Source organism: Prosopis cineraria, unplaced genomic scaffold, assembly GCF_029017545.1.
Source record: "Prosopis cineraria cultivar Desert tree isolate PC_DT_omini unplaced genomic scaffold, ASM2901754v1 PC1, whole genome shotgun sequence".
NCBI lineage: Eukaryota > Viridiplantae > Streptophyta > Magnoliopsida > Fabales > Fabaceae > Prosopis > Prosopis cineraria.
In genome coordinates, this window is record NW_026555332.1 from 52,364,407 (window position 1) to 52,383,862 (window position 19,456).

The 19,456-nt window shown below is 34.1% G+C and overlaps 1 protein-coding gene across 1 annotated transcript; it reads right to left on the reverse strand.

Moving 5' to 3' along the window:
* Window positions 1-1,878: 1,878 nt before the first annotated feature.
* Window positions 1,879-4,266, reverse strand: LOC129288604 (cyclic dof factor 3-like). The gene is made up of 2 exons (XM_054925262.1): window positions 3,906-4,266; window positions 1,879-3,065 (listed from the first exon to the last, which is right to left on the reverse strand). The coding sequence occupies exons 1-2, from the start codon at window positions 4,101-4,103 to the stop codon at window positions 2,202-2,204; spliced, it is 1,062 nt and encodes a 353-aa protein (XP_054781237.1). The 5' UTR covers window positions 4,104-4,266; the 3' UTR covers window positions 1,879-2,201.
* Window positions 4,267-19,456: the final 15,190 nt, after the last annotated feature.

Consider the following 19,456-nt stretch of genomic DNA (forward strand, 5'->3'; position numbering starts at 1 on the left):
ATTTATATGTTTTATAAGCAAAATTACAAATTTTAATAATTATTTATTATAAATTTTCTAAATTACTTCTCATAACTTACATTAACGAGAATAATTAATGCATGTTTATGTTAGTTAATATAGAATATTGTAGTCTAATTTTTTTATTTTCAAACATAATTATTATAGTTAATAAATTTTTTTAAATTGTGTAATATAATTTTTTTTTCTTTTATCTATAAAAACAGAGGGTGTATCTTGGCTGAGATGGAGTATAATTATTGTATCATATTTTTTAATTTTCCAATATACCCATGATATATTTTAGTAATAATTACTCTTTTATTAAAAAACATATGATAATTTTAGCCAAAATATATACCCAATAGATTAATTAATTGTTTTCAACCTGTCACCATATTTTCGTGTCTGCCATTATTTAATAGGATATCTTGCTTAAAAGTGAAAGGGTTGAATTTTTTTTATTAAGGATATTTTTTACCCAAAAAAAAAACTCACTAACGATACATTAAAAAAATAAAAATATCTTATATTTCCATACATTATATTTCCATACATTGGATCTTACTAGAAAAATACCTTATAAACGGATGGAATAATAAATGGTAGTGCTAGTGCTGTAGAGCATTTGACTTTTAAAATTAGCATAAATGAGACCACATGATTAAAGCAATTAATGTTCTATTAAATGATTGAAAAGACAGATAAATAGCCAAAAGCAACGGACGGGGTGCAAGGTCAATGCACTGCACCAATAGTTCCTCCTTACAAAAATAAATGCCATTCATTTCAAAGTTATACAGTACTGGGACTACTTAAATGTTCAAAATGCCATTAAATGGTTCAGATTATAACAAAAGCGAATGATGTACTGATGTTTGATTTAAATGCTTTTCACACTCGTGAGCCCCCCCCCCCAAATGAACAGAGTAAATGGTACCACAATAATTAATATTTTAATAGACTAATTATATTTTTAAAAAATAAAATGTTAATGCAATACTCCTCTTTTTATTGTATGGGGTCTTCTAGAATGAAAAATGCACGTCAACAAACAAATGGACACTTCTTTTTTTCTCGACTTCATGGTATACTCCATGCTCGTAATTGGCGAGCAGTGACGTGGCAGGCTTGAGCGACGAATGGGAGTGCGTAAGCGTGAGGGCGTGGTTTCTCGTGGATTGCCTTGTGATTAAGTTTTCTTCATTCGCAAAAACACATGCAATGAGCATATCGGCACCTTTTACTTTGGAGGATTAAAGAAGAAAAGAACTGGATGTGGGTCTGTTTGTTCGTCTTAACTTAATGACTGCAAGCGCAAAAAGAGCGTCTTTTCACATGAGATGACTCGGAAAGAGACATGCTCAGTGAGGTCTGAGGAGTAAAATATCTGTGCTTTTTCAGTGAAAGCGTCTTTCCTCGTAAAAAGCACTGCCTTAAAGCAAGGCTTTTTATCCGAACTTTCCTCAGGTCAAAGAAAGATTTCATCTTTGCCAAAAAGAGAGCTTTGAAAAAGTCCCCAAGCCTCCAAAAGAAGTGTCAGCTTTGCCTGCCCAACACTGCACTCTGGAGAGCATCCCCCAATCATGACTTTGCTTACCCCATTCAACCATTTAAAAGATTGACTTGACCCCCACTGTTCACCAACCTCATCTCCCCATTTTTACCTCACGTTATTATTTATCCCAAGTAGTACGTGCTTGGAAAATACTTGGATATATATAAATTGAACTCTTTCCAAGATTGATATTTTCCAAAACTTCAAAACTTACCCAGCTTGTATTCCCACACCAACTTCGTTTATTGGAAAGATTCGATTCAGTCGAAGAGAGGAGGCGCACGGGGAATAGATTTATGCACTTTGCACGGGCATTATGCTACAAAACAGATCTTTATATTACTTCTGATCTTTAATCCTGTGAACGATAAATAAAAGGTTGATTACAGTGGCTCAAACGCCAAGAATCATCGATTCTCAAGGATCAACCTACACAATAACTTTAATCGAGGACGCCATAAAAACTAAATCTATAAAAATTGGTTCCGCAAAGGACTAAAAGCCAGCAATAGGCACCAGATCATGTAAGGATTACAGCCCAAAAAAAAAAATAATAAAACAAGGAACTCATTGTGTGCTCTCTTGGAAACATGAGCCCGATAACTAGCTGCTAGAAAATGAACACCGGTCTGATTTCTCTTCATCAGTGCTTTCCAAGTGCTGGGGAACCGTTGCCTGAGCAATGGCCATTACTGGTGGAGGACGAAGAGGAGAGGCAACCATTTGAGCCAACTGAAACCGTTCCTGTTCCTCCTGCAGAACAGACATTCCCATTACTCCAGCATGGAGCTGCAACAAATTGTACGGGAATGTTTGGTGAGCCAATCCCATTCTCAGCATGCCACTGCGCTGGAAACACCCATGGAGCAGCAGGATAACATCGCACGCCATTCGTTGTATTAACCTGATTGGACACACCTGGTCTGCTCCATTGCATTGGAAGTTCTGGTACTTCATTTCCCCGGGCACCACCAGCACTAGTCACAGCAGATCCACATCTGGATACCTCCTCCCCACTTCCAAGATTCAGAATTGAAGCAGCCGATTCAGCAACAGGGGCCTCTGGACCAAATCTCAACACGGTACTTGTATTATCTGGTGGGGCTGACTTGAATGCTGCTGAGGATTCAAGTGTCGAGAAGAGTTGGTGAGATGGAGTGCCCTCAGACGATGATGAGGTGTGGCGGTATGGGGAGGATAGCTGCCTGTTCCTCCGTCTTCCAGCACCCACCGGGACATTTCTCATTGCTCCACCGGCAGTCCAGTATCTGTGGCAACTCTTGCAGAAATGTCGAGGTTGATTCACGTTGTAGTTATTGAAATAACAGAACTTTGTGTCCATACTGTTGCATCGTGGACACTGTTGAATCTTGTCCGGTTTCTTCATCGCTTTAATTTCTTCTGTGCTGCTCATCTTCATTGGCTCATCCTTCTGCACATCCTGTTGTTCGGAGTTGTCAGTGGAAGGCATTCCGACTTCTGATTTCTTTGAGCTACTCCAAGCATGCTAAAATGTAAATCACAATCAGTAGTGCTCATTAAGCTGAAATGAAGATCGACAGCTCACCGGAAGTAATGCAAGAAACAAAAACATAAATAACATGCCATATTCATTTTCCAACAAAATGAACAAATTGCACATCCAAGTTTTTTTATTAGTTGTTCCTTTTGACCTTTACACTCAGAAATGGAATGTCTAGCCTTTCACATCACCCCTCTGTTCCCCCCCCCCCCCATGTATCTGACCAAAGACATGGTCACAGGTTCAACACATTAGAAACAGGCTTAACTATATTTGATAAGCACGAGAGAAATTTCAGATAGATTTATCAGTATAAAGAAGAGGCATCAGACAGCCGATGAGAATAAACACCACGCTAGAAAATCTAACAGTCATTGTTCGCTCAGTGATAAATTTACTGAGAAGCTGATCATGATTAAGAAAGAAGAACGAAATAACTAGAGCAGGACAAGTTGGCTCCCCTTCGCGTTTATGAAAGATTGAAATGAATTCCGGAAACCAACCATGTAGAGCACAGTAAGCGTGAACAGCGAAGAATAATCCCAGTGACAACAAAATAGTTTAAAGGTGGCATTAATGGTATTTAACCAAATACGGCCGAAGAACTGCACATTCCCTCACAAGTCACAGCCCATATTTTGTTTCCGGTCATGAAAGCCCAGACCCGTCGGAACATTGTAAAAGACAACAAAATCCAGAATTTCCCGTATATTTAAGAAGGCGACTATGAGACAGGAAGAAACACGAAAGCAGACGAGAAGACGACAATGAAAACCTAAAGCAAGAAGCGGATGCAGGAATGGTGAAGGGCTATTAGTAACGTACCTCGGGGGGAGAGTTGGAAGGGATCAGAGAAGAGGCGACCGGAATCTGAGATCCCGAGGAGCAGGAGGACATCTTTTGGCCGAAGAGTATGAAACCGGGATCGTTGGCCGACATATCTGGTGAAACGGCAAGGAGAGAAGAGGCAGCAAGGTTGGGGTTTGCACTTTGGAGGGAAGGACGTTGAGCGGTAACGCCCATACAGAGGAAGAAGGCGAAAGAGGGATTGGAGGGGCACAAAAAGGAGGCCTTTTAGTTTCGGGGACCCAGGTTAGTTTTCATTACGAACGGACCCTCCGGAAGAAAAAAGCCTCTGCAAAAAGCGCAAACAACGTGAGCCATTGTACTCCGCTCGCACCACCAAAAGCACCGTCTTTTTTTATATACTATACTCCTTTCTCTTGCTTTTATGAATTCCCTGTATCTTCTCTCTCTTAAATTGTTGTCGTTTTCTTCCTATTTTTTAAAAAATAAAAACACAAACCTTTCACATTGATGAGAACACATTGGGTTTAATGAGAGTAATGACACCCTTTAAATGTAAAATCTGGAAACATTAATGCCTCGTTGACATTAACATAGAAATTAATGTCGTTGAAGACGGGGAGGTGAAAATATTACTAGTGCGTGGTAGTGGCGTGGAGTGGTAGATGTATTTCTGGGTTTAAGGAATGGAAGGGAGGAGGGCCGGTGAAGGAGAGGGTGAGGATGAAGACGATAAAGTTAGAGAGAGAGAGAGAGAGGAGGTTGACATGAGTCATGAGCCGACTTCAAAGCTTCAATTTGCGGCTTGCGTTTTACTTAAATGGAAGCATGAATGACAACATTTCCAAATTCCGTATCTAATCTCAATACTCACAGCTTTCAATTATGGCGTCATTTACTTGGTCCCTCTCCCTCCAACTTGCTTCTCTCTCACTTGCCTTTTATGAAGGCCTCCCGGGTACCTAAATGACTAATTTAATAGGATTTTGATTTAATTTAAAATTTAATCATTTTTATGAAAAGAGCTAAATTAGGTGACCTATGATTTAGTGTGGTTTAATATAATCAAAAGTCAAATAAGGTCGAACTGGTCTAGTAGAATTAAAAGATTGATTCCGAACTTGTTCAATGTTTCACTTTATTTTTTTTCTTTTTCATTTATGAGGATAATAATTTATTCCAACATAATAAATTTAATTAACATAATAAAATTATTTATACTCATATAAAATTTATTACAATAACAACTCCACAACAATCTCCACCAATAATAAAAGGTATCTTAGTTACAACACAAATAATTCAAATTAAAAAACCTTCAACAATATTAAACAACCTTCAACGTGTCTAAAACCCATAACACTAAGTTAATAACAAATTTTATCAATAAAAGAAGAAGACTGGAGTTGGTAAATATTAAAATTTTGCTCAATATTCATAATTTTATAAGTATAAGACACAAAAAATGACTAATTACTATTATAAGTTAACTTATTGTAATAATAATTAATAAATTAATTATAACTACATTAAATAAATTATAAGGTTGGACCAAGTGGTTCAAATGCTGGTCTTTTGTCGAATTCAACCCAAAGAAATAGTCTGATCTTTTTTCTTAAGATTAGTTTTTATCTAGACAGGGCCAAACCAAGTTTGTCTTAAGTTAGACCGGACTGAACTGAACTAAAAGACTTTTGCATGCCCTACTCCCCCCTCCCAATCATATCTCACTCTCTCTCCTCTGTCTGTAGCTTCCCCATTTTCTATATTTCCCGTTCTTAAAAAAAAGAAAATATTAATCAAAGATCGCTGAATGAAATTCATATAAGGATTGTTTATTGTTAAAACTTGAAATTATACTTGTTAATTCGAGTTAGTTTGTTATTAACAAGTATTCACTTATGTTTTAATAACAACTCATTTTAAATTAATAACGGTCCATTTAAGCTTATTTTCTATTCGAGTTTTAACAACAACTGGATTTTTGATTGATATAAATTTTCTTTGGCAGTCTTTAATTTCTATTTTCCTACAAAATTTATGATTTGTGGTGCCAATCTTGACCCCATGTTCCTATTTGTGATACATTGATTGTCATTTAAGTTATGCTTAAAATAGTAGTCTTAATTAATTAAAAATGATGGAAGTGATAAAGGTTATCATAACTTAAATAAGTGGCTGTGTAGCATTTTGCGCAAAAAGTGGTGCATAAAATGTTTTGCTATGGCTTTTTGTCCTTCCCTCATCTTGGAGGGTTCTCTCTCTGAGATGCTGATGTCTTTGGTGACGTCTTCTTTCTAGCATATTGGGTATGCATGAGTAGTTGCTTTGGGTGGCTGTGTTTGTGAGTGTTAGGTTTAGGTATGCATGCAAGTTGGATTTGGAGATTTTAAGGATTTATGGAATGGTGAAGCTTTTTGTTAGTTGATTTTGTGATGGATTGATAGCAAAGTCTTGGTTTATTCTAAAATCAAAGCATCAAAGGACCTTCGATTGGATGGTGGAGGATCTCCGATGGGTACCTTTAAGCGAAAAGTTTATTGATTATAGTGAGATTACGGCAAAGATTGATGGTGGTTTTTTACATCATGAGAGGAATTTTCAAGGCAACGGACCTACAGCTTGGTGTGGTGTTAAAGATGGCACATTTGAGAATACCAGCATGATATCACCCTTAATACTTCTAGTTACTTAACCAAAACCACCATGGTAGGTGTAGGAGTTAACCTAAATGATAAAAATCAAGTTTTTAAACATGATAGTAATAAAGGTTAAAAGTATTTTTGCCTCTCAACTAATGCGAAAGGTTACTGAAAACTCTAAATTTAACTATAGATCATTTATATTTATCAACCTCAAGGATTATTTCTCCCATCACACTGTAGTTTTGTCTTTCCATTTTTAGTGGGGTCCATATTTGAATTTTTTTAGCATTTTCCCCTCTTCTCTCCCTCCCTTGTTTGACCAAGACAATATATCAAGGAACTTAAATGACCAAGGTCAAGGGTGAGGGGTTGGGAGGTTCAACAAGGGTCAAACAAAAATCAAACCAATCACAATAAAATAATATATTTTAAATAAAAATTCATTAATTCTTGATATATTCATTCATATCCAAAACTTAATATCTCATATAAGATTTGCTAGAGGTCTAGAAAAAAAAACAGTATATGGAAAGTAAGTAGAGTTTCACTTTAATGTTAAGATTTGCCCAGCCTCTAAATAGTACTCTAATGCTCCTCTATTTTTTATCTGGATTGGGAGTAGGAATTATACTCAAAAAAGAATATGGAATAGGCAGCATATATTTTGCGAGCAAGGTTATGTCTTGGATATATTTTATGCCTGTTTGTTAGGTAAAATAGCTCTTACCCCATTTGTTGAACCTATGGGTTTTATCCACCAAGCTTTGTTTTATTGGAATTCCTACACGGTGGTTAATTTCAAGAGAAGCCTTTAGCTTAATGAACAAGCTACTGATAGTAAGGCAATCGAGGCAGATGATGTTAAACATCTCTCTAGTAAGGTTTATAGCTTGTGTGTTGATAGTGCTTATAATGGTAAGACTCACTCTATTAGTATTGGTTTTATTTTGGTTAATACCAATTATATTTGTTTTCCCTATGTAGGGAAAATCATTAAGCTTGTTTGCATTGTTATCAGTGAGGTCGTGGCAATTTTGGAAGGCTTGTAATGGTATGCTATCAATAATATTATTAATGCCATACGTGAGTCCGCTGTTTTCCATCAATACAGTCTTTAAATAATAGACTAATGTTTCTTGAATAGAATGGTATGGCATCGATGGAGTCTATCTTTAATCTTAGAGGATCGATAAGTTATTGTATCTTCAAATAGGCCTCGAGACAATCCCACTGTTGCTACTACCAACTAGATTGCTGTGCAACTTTTAAAGGGAAGATGAGTGGGTTTCATTACCCTTTTCTCATGTGGTGTCGATAACAGCATGTGATTATGTCATGACTTTGAAGACTTAGTCTTTTCTCTCTCTTTTTTTTTACTTGTTCTTTTTTTTTTTTATATTCCACTGCTAGTTGTGGCTCTGTTTCATTTTTAATATACTTGTTTCTTCTTAGGCCACAAAAAAACTCAAGTGGTTGAAGATTCCAAGCTAATTACTTCTCTTGCATAACAATTTAGTTGATAAATGTACATTCATTACTTATAGTACTTACAGTTGTTACGTTTTGGGAAAATAATAATAGATTATAAAAGATTAAATGAATAACAGTTACATTTCCAATGATTATTTTAAAAATAAATTAAAATTATCATTCAAACAATTACTGATTTAGGAATTTTAATTACATGTAAAATAATGATGGTTTAAAATAATTTCGGAATTTTCTCATGTTATGAATAAGATTTGTGTTTGTAAAGGATATTCACAATTTATTTTAATTTTTTTATTGAAAGCCTAACTACTCGTAACAATATCCTACATCCACATATCTTTTTCATTAAATTATTAAATTCTTATGTTTGAACTGATTCATTTATTTCTCACTTGTACAAAGATCAAGATTCAAGTGATACATTCCATATCTTTATCCACAAACATAATTGGAAAATCACAAGCTTCAATCATTTTAAGAAGGGTAGGGGGCAACAGAGAGAGAGCCACACAAGAAAGAATCAACTCATCTGGAATCAGCTCGAAGCGATTGAAGACCATCCACTTATTGAGATGTCAAAAAGCCTAGGCCATCTCCTACTCCTAAAAACTTTGGAAAATAGAGGAGGAGATCTTCAGGCATAGAATCACTCATAGAGAACTCCAACTAGACTCCATCAAGTGCGATCTCTTTCAACTCTCTTCCTTCTTCTTCATCTCCTACTTCTTCTTCTTCACATTATGATTCCATCAGTTATACCTACAGTGACATCAGTAGTATAGTTCAAGTGAAGGTGAGCGCATACATACTGGAGAGTGTGGAGGGAGGTGAAGAGAGAGAGAGGGGAGGGGAGAAGGTGAAGAGAGTGCACTCATACTAGTTCAAGTGAAGTAAGCGCATGCGCACATACCATTATACCTATTTGAAGATATTAACCTATACAATTGGCATGACAGTTAGGCAAAATCTAGTAAAAAAAAAATTTTTCATCTCCTTAGCTAATGATTAGCATCGAACCAAATTAATGGTAGGGATGAGGATGTCCTAAGTTCAACTGTCCAGAGTTCAAAATATATCAATTATGACTTTAGAGCTCAAATCACTTTAAATTTATAATTTCGGATTTAAATTGCATCTCAACCCTATTTTTTTAATAGAGAGATTATATTTTTTTTATCACCTTCTTATATGACTTTTTATGGTACAACTAATAATAACATTTTTGGAAAATAAGAATTTAATATTATTGACTTCTTATAAAATATTTTACATTTTAGACTAATATTAGCTAATAAAAAATATCTTATATTTTTGTACGAATGGAGTAATTCTTATTTTGATCAAGCTCACATAAAAATAGAGGGGGAAAGCTTAGGAGCTTATCCCATCCCACCTCCAGATGGTATTGACATGAGTTGGGAGATTCCCATCCTTTCTTCCTTACTCCTCTCAAATATTATCAATAATAAAATGGGAGGCATTGTTACAAGAGATTGCAATGTTGTTTTCCATCATATTTTCAAAAAAGTAATAGATGTGCAGATTAACTTGTTTAAGTATCAAATGTTAATCTAGTTATTATGATTTTTTTAGAATCACCTTTAAGGTGCAATAGCTTTTTATACTCTGACATGAATTGATTTTACCCGGCACGTTTTTGTGACTTTGTATTAAAAACAATCATGATGTTCAACAGAGACAATTTGTCCATTTTTATTTTTCAAGTTTCAGCACACAGCCACAGGTGACCAAACTCGTGCTACACTGGGCTTTACCCGCCAATCTCCCCTCTCCCTTCTTTTGGGCCCAAAATCACCAAGCCCTATTACTGCCACAACCACACTCTCGTTTCACGTCTTCCAATAATATTAACAGTATCATTATTTTTACATCTTTTTTAATTTTCCCTGACCTATACTTCACATTATACTATTTTTTTGGTCAAAAATTGAATACAAATTATTTTCCACAAAAAAAATGCACCTATAATAAGATACAAAAAATTTATATAAAGGAAACAAAATAACCTTATATATTTTTGAAACATGTAAATTACTTTTAATACCACTTCATGTTTTCCAGTTCCTTTTCCTGTTTGCGCACTGTAAACCGTAATTTTTGGAGGAAAATGAAATGAAATAAAAGAGAAGATGAATACCAAATTGTAATGAATATATTAAGTGTGTGTTTGATTTTTAGTTTACATCTAACAAAAGTTTATTTAAGGAATTTAATTATTTATTAGATTTAGTAAAAACATGTCTCAAATATAATTTAAATGTGTTTTTAAAAGTTATCCAAATAAGCATTAATTGCTTACAACCGGAGGGTACACTAATTCGTTTATTTATAATCCAAGTGTGTGCTCCAGGTCTTTAAAAAGAAGGAACCCAAAGTGTATGCTGGTACCTTTATCCAGATAAAGAAATATCCCACTATTAGCGCGAATTAAATATGCATCTGAAAAATAGCACTTTGACAGTTTCAGTCATAACCATTGAAAGGGCTTGTTTCTTGCCACAGAGACATAATCATGCCCAGTTACGCTCAAGTCTTAAACTTGGTCCTACCCAATACATGAGGAGCATTTCTGTTCCCATTTGTTTATACTCCAGATAAATAGCTTTTATTTTGGCCCCTCGTTAGCGAGTCCCATTTAGGCATTCCATTTGTAACATTAATTAATTGATTCTCATCATAACAACTCTACTGTGTTTGACACGGCCATGGGGCATGTTCAAATTGGTGTGAGTGTTGCCATCCTTATCGTCACATTGTCAAGAGTCAATGTTTTGATTAAAGAAAACAATTGTTTATGACGGCTAATCGATTAACTCGAACTTTAGTTAAACTGCATCCCTCGCATTATACATTGTCGTACTATTGATATTACACTTAATTCTATTGCTTTCTAAATGGGGACCACTTGTCTCTTGCCACAATGATTGCGCACAAGAATACCAAGTAGAAGATAATTAACTAATTAATTAATTAACTGTCGCGTCTGGGAATTAAAACAAATCGTGGTAAAATCCTTTGCAATGATGTGGGCTTGATCATCAAGCTGCTTCTTGTGGAGCATCAGGTTGCCCCCGACTATGTAGAATTCATTCAAGAAGCTAAATAAATAGTATCTCTAAATCCATCAAAAGTCAAAACCAATAAAATAGAATCTGAAACCAAAATTTATAATGAACGAAATTAAAGTCAAGGGTTTCATTTTTTATTTACACGTGTATGTAACAGGAGATATTACAAGTTACCACTTGATTTAATACGATCTTTGGCATGAGAATCTTGAATGAAATAGATGCATAATTTGTTTGTAATTAAACTTTAGGTTCTGTTTGGTTACTATAAAAGAATGAAAGAGAATGTATTAAAAAAATTAACACAGAAATAAATTAAATTATTATTCTTTTTCATAACAAATATGATAAAACTCATCAATATATATTATAAATGTAAAAATTATCACACATTTAAAAAATATTATAAATCATGGTTCTTAATCTCATAAACTAAATTACCTCTTTCTTTTATAAACATGATTTATTATTTCTTTTTATCATCTTATTTTTATTTTTATTTTTTCAATCCACTCATTTTTAATAACCAAACGCAACTTTAATATTTCATACATCTGCGCTTGATGCCATGCAGGCTTAACAAGCGCTAACTTTACCTTCTGCGATAATTCACAATTAATCAAATATTAATATGATCAATCAAGTGCATAAGCGTATTATATAGTTTTCAAAGAGACAACGCACGCACATCCATCCAGTAAAAACTAAAAAGATCACAATGTTCGCTGTGTTTAATAACCAACTTTTCAGTTTGTCGTATGTGTAATTCTTCCCATGATGAATAAACAAAAAATATCAGCCATATGCTCCAAAGTCCAAAATCAAATCACCATAGTAAAATATCAGCGAAACACATAAATAAAATCCCATCATTCGGCACCATTATATATGAAAAGACGGCGCTTCATAATTCATGTGGACGCTTACTTGAAAACCTTTATCCCATTTTTGCCTCAGCAGATTATTAATTTGGTTCAAAAAAGAAAATTAGTTCTCAAACCATAATGAAAGCTAGAAGAGTATCCTTTGTATACATGGCCCCTGATACTAGGATTTTTCTTTTCTCGTAATTATCATGTTACTATCAGATTTGGAGATTTCGTAGCGCCAATTAAGATATAGATTCCAGTCTGCTCAACCAATTGCAAACAAAGTTACTATGTGATCAAGTATAAATCACGTTTGAATGGATCATTTATATACTACTTTGGTCCTATCTATAAATTATTTCCAATGTGCTTCACCAATATCAAGAAAAACCTTAAAATTTATTAACCCTGTCTTAAAATTTAATGAGTTTTCAACTTTGTTTATATTAATTATATACACTTCCATAATATATTTTCTCTCCTCAATATTCAATGGAGAGTAAAAAAAAATTATAATAAAAATTTAATGATGTGACTTATAAATAGGATCAAAAAAACTCTTCTCCCTCTACCCTATAAATAGGTATATACATATAGTTCACTCATTCACATGTGCTCCTTGATTAAAGAGATATTCTCTCAATTGCTGATTAAAAAAAAAAAAAAACCTTCTCTCAACTAATTAATGAAAGGCATTTAATTTGGTAAGGTTCTTGGTGTTTCCATGCAGGCCAAGCAGCAAAACAATCTATATATTCTCTTCTACATTTTTTAATTATCTTTTCATTTATAATTTGAAAGTTAAATTAATTATTAAGTGCTTATCTATAATTATTCTATTATAATCTCTAACATATCCAGCCACATGAGAATCTTAGGGGTGTTCAACTAATTCAATAGCTTTGGTCTTATCCAAGAGACCGGGTCACACTAGACCCAATTTAGTCCAAACCTAGTCTTGCCGAGCTTGGGATGTATATATATATATATACATACCACATCCGCTTTATTTGTAGGAGAAAAAAATTGTATAATATATTTTAAAAAAATTAATTAATTATATTAATTGCATTTGAAAATAAAAAAAATAAACTAAAATACCCTTTATTAATTGTGTTAATCAAATCTTCATTAATTATTTCCTACAATTGTGAATGATAAACTTATGAGGAGTAATTTAAAATTTTTTATTAAATACTTGGTAGAAAATAAGATTTTTCTCATATAAAAAAATCAAAAATGAAAATTTTTTCTATAAATAAAAATGGGGGAGTATGTTATTATAAATTTTTATTACTCTCAATTGATTTTGTGAGATTTTTGTCTTCATAGATTATGCCTAGTAAATTACTTTATTGTTATTATGAAAACCTTTAAAAAGTCAACATATTATTTTTATTTAAAATGTTAAATTGATTTCCTAACTTAATATTATGTTATTGATTTTTTAAAATTTAAAATATTACTTTTGATCATAATATTGTTTTTTAAGGGAATATTTTTTGGTAAAAATTGTTTGTTATTTTATTTTTAATTTTTTTGATTTTTGTTTTTCAATATAAACCAAAACACGGTCTTTTTATTTGGATTGGTCCAATCTTGATCTTATAGCGCATAAGTACTAGGCATCAAGTTGATAGCTAACCTAAGTCTTTGTGCACCCCTAAAAATCGTTTTAGCTTAATCGATAAAATGCTTGTCTTACATAATTATTTGTCAATTACTTATTAATTTTACTTAAGAAAATCTATAAAAATTAAAGCATAAAAAATTTGAACATTGGGGTACCATTTAATCATAAGAACTTGATACATGCATGTAAAAACTATCATTGTAAAAATTTAACCCATAAAACAAAAAATAAAACTAATTTTATCACTATATTTAACAGTAATTTTTGTTAATTAAATTTAATTGATATGAAGCTGATCCGTTTTTATTACATTGTTGTGAATAATGCGGATAATTTCTTAAATTTTTTATGTACATGTGAAAATGTAATCAGTTGTCATTAAAATTGGATGCTTTATTACAATCAAAATCAAGTAAAAATATCATCATGTCGACTTAATTTATTTCCATCGCCAGCTAATTGGGCAATCCTTGCTGAATGAGTTTTTGGATATTGTGATGAAGAGAAGTAAGGTTAGATAATGCGATCCCTTATAAACATCAGAAGGATAAAATCTCGATGTTCAATTTCAAGGATCAAACATGTGCCATCATTTTTCAAGGGCCGTGTTTACGCTTTCGCGTCAAATTGATTCTCTTTAAGCCCTGTAAATAATACATGCGTATCTGTGAATTAATGTGTTTTTACTCTTTTGCACTCGTTCAAATTAATACTGTGTGCCCATGTTTAATTAATTGCAACATGTAATATACAATCACAGGAGGAAACCAGAAGTTTAATTCATTCGGATATATAGAAAGTTTAACAGATATTACATTAACTCATCAACGATAATATTACTGACCTACACAAATTGCATTCGAATTTTCTGCTGGTAACATTACAGCTTCCAGGTGCTAATATGTTACAGTACCAACCAGCTGCCGCTAACTGAGCTGAATGCTTTGACAGATACGCCAACCGACACGTATTACACACTAGAGCTAATTATGCGTACGTAGCACACCAGGTAAATCCAAACCACTAGGCACTATTTAAGATTCTTCTTCAGTCTTAAACCACAACAGACCCGCCACACGCATGCACACACATATATGTTTAAATTTATTTACAAATACTAACAATTAAAACCCAGGTCTTCCTGGGGATCTTGGGTTATGTGCTGGATTCGCCCTTGCTCCGGGATAGTCTGCAACATCCGTCATCATTCTGCCCTCTCCTGCTTCTTCCTCCATCTCAAAAGCCTCCTCACTACTGGTTTTTAAGTCCTTGGCTACCTGCATCACCTAAACAATTATAAGCTCTCGGCAGTTAGGGCAAATGATTTCTTTTGAAGGTTGTATATTATTTTTCTTTCTGTTTTATTTCAATTTTTAAGGACCCAAAGCTTCACGGGGTTTTCTTGATATGTGGTGAAATCTACATTAGTGAAGATCAAGAAGAAATTAAAGAGCGAAGACAACAGATCAAAAGAGAGAGAAGGGACCTCAGCATCGTGATGATCTTGCACTGATGGATCCGCTTGTTCGGCCACGAGGCTTCCTATAAATTGTTGGCAACAATCAAATCTAAGCATGCATCCTCAAAGTCCATATAATATGAACCGACAAAGCATATAAATTAGGGTTGCATCAAAGCCCTAAAAGGATGAAAAGAAAACCCTTGAAACTTACTGGTTGCAGGAACAGAAGTGACATGGGAAAGAGCCAGAAAGATAACCACAAGTACGAGGAGGGATTTCTTCTCCATGATCTTAGAAATTTGAAATAGAAGATAATATAGTAGCGATTGAAAGAGAAGAAGAAGACTAGCCGGCTAGAAGAGCAAAGGCTGGTGGGTGCAAAGGGGAAAGGATGGTGAAGGTCCTTATATAGAAGAGCAAGGCTAGAATAGTTGAATTAAATATATCTGCAAAAACAATGTCATCAACAATTCTCGCTACATATACATAAACTACAAAATATAATTATGCACAGAAGGGCCAACTTTTTTGATATTCTCACTCTTTTTAATTGGGTGTGGTAACTCGCATTGTCTTTTGTTAGATTAACTCATTAATAGGAATCCGTAATTAAGCAGCTCAAATCAATCAATTTAACTTGGCAATTTTACCAGATTAATGCATTATTTTCTCATCATGCTTTTCTTTCAACTTACCATAACTTCCGTTTAGCCACGCCCAATACCCGCGCGAAACAAATAATAAAGCATGTGTCTTTCCAAGAATTAAACAAACTATTTGAGTGTGTGTAAAAGTAGAGGTGTTGAACGACTTTTATGAACCATTTCATCTCATCCTGTTGACAGACGGACTGACTACGTGAAAAATCTTATCCATATTTTTTTTTTATCACACCTCTTGTCAAATTTGTACAGCTGATAATCCCTAACCCAACTATAAAGCCTGTAAATATATATGATAATCATAGACATTTTTTCTCAACTGTGAAAACGATATATAGGGGATGATGCGCATATATTATAACAGCATTCATCGTTTAGAAGTTTTGGGCTCTGTTCCACAACACATCACACACACACACACACACACACAATACTCGGCTCTTTTCACACTATACTTGTCACACTCGCATACAAAGATAAAGATGCATCGTCTTGTAAAATGAACAGTTTATACTAGCTAGAGGCTAACAAAAAAGGCATGGGCGATTAATTAATTGGAGCAGGGTTGGAGCTAGCAAAAGGTCCAGTTGTGCTTTTTATTCAGTGAAACCATACGCATGGCTTTGAAATGAAAAGTTCATTTAGTCTTCTGCTATAGTTTTACCACATGTAGCTGGAGACAGTCTCACTAAATAAAATTTGTGACCCTCATTTGATCACAATTTTCTATGGGTAATATGCTCCTAAATTTTGTAAATAGTAGAACCTCTTTCACCATGCATTTTATGGTCGCTACGTCTGTTCCCCCCCTTTTTTTTGGGGGGGGGATGTGGTTGGGGAGAGGTATCTACATAAATATAGCACAATATATCTCTCAGTTTACTGTCACCGACTGCGCATGATCAGGATCATAGTATCGCAGGATTTGGATACAAAATTCTGTTGATTTGAGCAGGTGTTGCACATGTGCCTTAGAATATAACACAGTCCAAATGTTATCTAGTCGCGCGTAGAGCTTTTCAAGAAGAATAACGTTGCATAATTGACTTCCCCATTGTGTACACCACCAAGGCCCAGAGATGCCAAATCCTTCTGTTCTGTCGGGTACAGATAATATACCCCCGTGTGTCCACCACTTCTTTAATACCCGGAAAGATGACATACGCATAAATTAAAGATAAAAAAATAGCATCCTAATTATCTAGTATCATTTCCCTCGTTTTCATCATTGATCCTTGAAATTCATATTTGCATTAGATTCTGTCGTTTATACATGAAGAGACACGGTAGTACACTTGCAGAATATACAATTTTATTAGTACAATTAATGTGTGGGGTTATCGTTCAGGAAGCCTCAATAATTGGTGTTTGTTGAGGGTTTGACACGGGTATCTATAGTGACAATAATGATATGTAGCTAGAGGTGAGATGCAAGGTGTACTTTTTTAGTTTCCAAAGGGTGATTGCGTTGGTAGGTGGGTGTTACGCACCCTGATGGGTGTCATCATCTTTGAACACCACCTTCCAAAATATCTGTTCCTGGTTTAGGTGTCACTCAGTATATCTACATGAGCCCAGGCCAGTCCATCAGGTCCCTCCCCATTCATTTCAGAATCTCATAATGCCACGCCTTTGCCTCTGACCTCTAATTAAACTATGTGGCAATGGACCTAATTCGGTGCTTAATTAAGCTTTCCCACCTGCCCAACTCTTTACTATTTAGAAGAACGCAAGAGTCCACATGATTCCTTTGGATCAATATATATGCCAAAGTGGGGTGGTGCCTTCCTATATAACTGAGATACGTAGCAGAGAACAATTACTTTAGTCGACCTAATAATGGAGTTAAGGTGCAAGTTACACCTGTCCATAATGAGAAAGCAATCTAAACAGGTTTTTGCTTGATAAAGGCTCAAAACCAGCGTAACCTTTTTCATTCCATTTCTCCGTGATACGAAGCGTGTTGGTGGGTGGGTAGGCGTCAAGAATAGGGACCAAGAGCCTTATAAAAAACAGCACGTACGTACAAAGAAAATAAATGATGCCTCTGCCAAAGCCATTTATATGTAGTGTATGTAATATATAAAGCCGTGTCTGCAGTCCGTGCAGCAAAATTCTCATTAATGAATGATCCCCTCATGTGTCCAACTTCATCATCGAGGGTTTTGTGGGGTTGAATCAAATTTAGTGCTAGTTGCAATTGTAAATTTTACATTTAAAAGGCAAAAAAAGAAGATATATATATATATATATATAAATAAATTAGGCTGTATCTTTTGACATGCATTATGATATCATGTTAACCTAACAAAACTCTTATGATTACGGCACCTGGAAAAGGTTCATATATCCCCCACCAATTGATTAATCCCTTTAATCTTCCAAAACAACTATTTAGTTAAATTAATCAGGTTGTCCGTATTATATTGCTTTGATTAGAACTGCATATAATTTTTGATGGAGCTAAAGCTAACATTATTAGTTGGCCACGTTATAAATTAATATATACGATTCTATTCCATCGATTCAAAGAGAGATGTTGAGGTGTTCAGGAGGTATGGACGATTATAATTAATGGATTGGGATTTGAAGTATATCTATTTAGCCTAAGAGATTGGTCCATATACCATTCCATCGAAGATATCCAACGATCTATACCGGTGAAATGCAGGCAGATTCTCTTTTTGCTTCGAAAGAAGAAGCATCCTGTTGCTGAGTATTTGTTTTTCTTTTTTTAGTATTTTTATTTATTAGAAAACAAAAGGCAAGTCAGATGAAGAGTATTCTTTTTTTGCTGCTGCTACTTTTTCTGAATAAAAGATAAAACTAAACGAATTAGAATAACTCATGTATGCCGACAATAAATACATTCAATCATGCTGATTAAGCCATCGAGTCCCTCTGTTTCTTTTCTGTGTTCTGCCTTTAAATTTTGGAATGCACTAATCACACCTGGGCTAGTGGAAGGTAAAAAAAAAATAAAAAAAAAACACTTGGACTGGTGGAAGGTCAAGATTTGCGCTAGGCCTGCCAGGCCCAGTTCACTGAATAGATCCGATTGCGATGAAGGAATACCCTTAGCATCGCTTAACTCACGTCAAATTTTTTTTTTTTTTTTTCAATTCAAGTCGCAAGTATCTTTTACCAAAAAAGGAAGAAGAAAAAAAGTCGCGAGTATCTTGCCCTCCAATCTATCTTGACTCTTGCCTCATGCTCCATGCCTTTTCTTTATAGGAAAATATCATTCAAAAACCACCATTGAGTGCATTTAATATCATTAAAAGATTAAAGATTCTAAAATATCACTGTAAAATTAAGAGATTAATTTAAAAATAATTTTAAATAGAAAAATATTATAATACCCTATATTTCTTTTTTAATTGACAAGTAACAAATATCCATTTGTATTTAATAATAAGTTATTCCTTAATTGACAAGTTTAAGAATTTGGTTGTAGAAAGGGATAATTGTAAATCATATTTTAATGAGTAACAATATATTAATTAACAAGTATCTATTTGCATTTAACAAGAAACTATTCTCTAGTTGACAAGTTTAATAATTTGAAAAAACTTGTTGTGGGAAGGTACAATATAAGTGTTGATCATGTTTTAATATGTAGTTATTCGCTAGCTAACAAGTACCATTCGCATTTAACAAGAAATCATGATTGTCAAACTCTAGAGTTAACTTTTTGGGATTTATCATTTTTATATTT

Bases quoted from the DNA above. Each gene is read 5' to 3' on its own strand.
- LOC129288604 (XM_054925262.1), bottom strand. From the start codon at position 4,103: ATGGGCGTTACCGCTCAACGTCCTTCCCTCCAAAGTGCAAACCCCAAC. The intron at 3,066-3,905 runs GTACGTTACTAA...TTTACATTTTAG, and splicing joins CTTCCAACTCTCCCCCCGAG to CATGCTTGGAGTAGCTCAAA.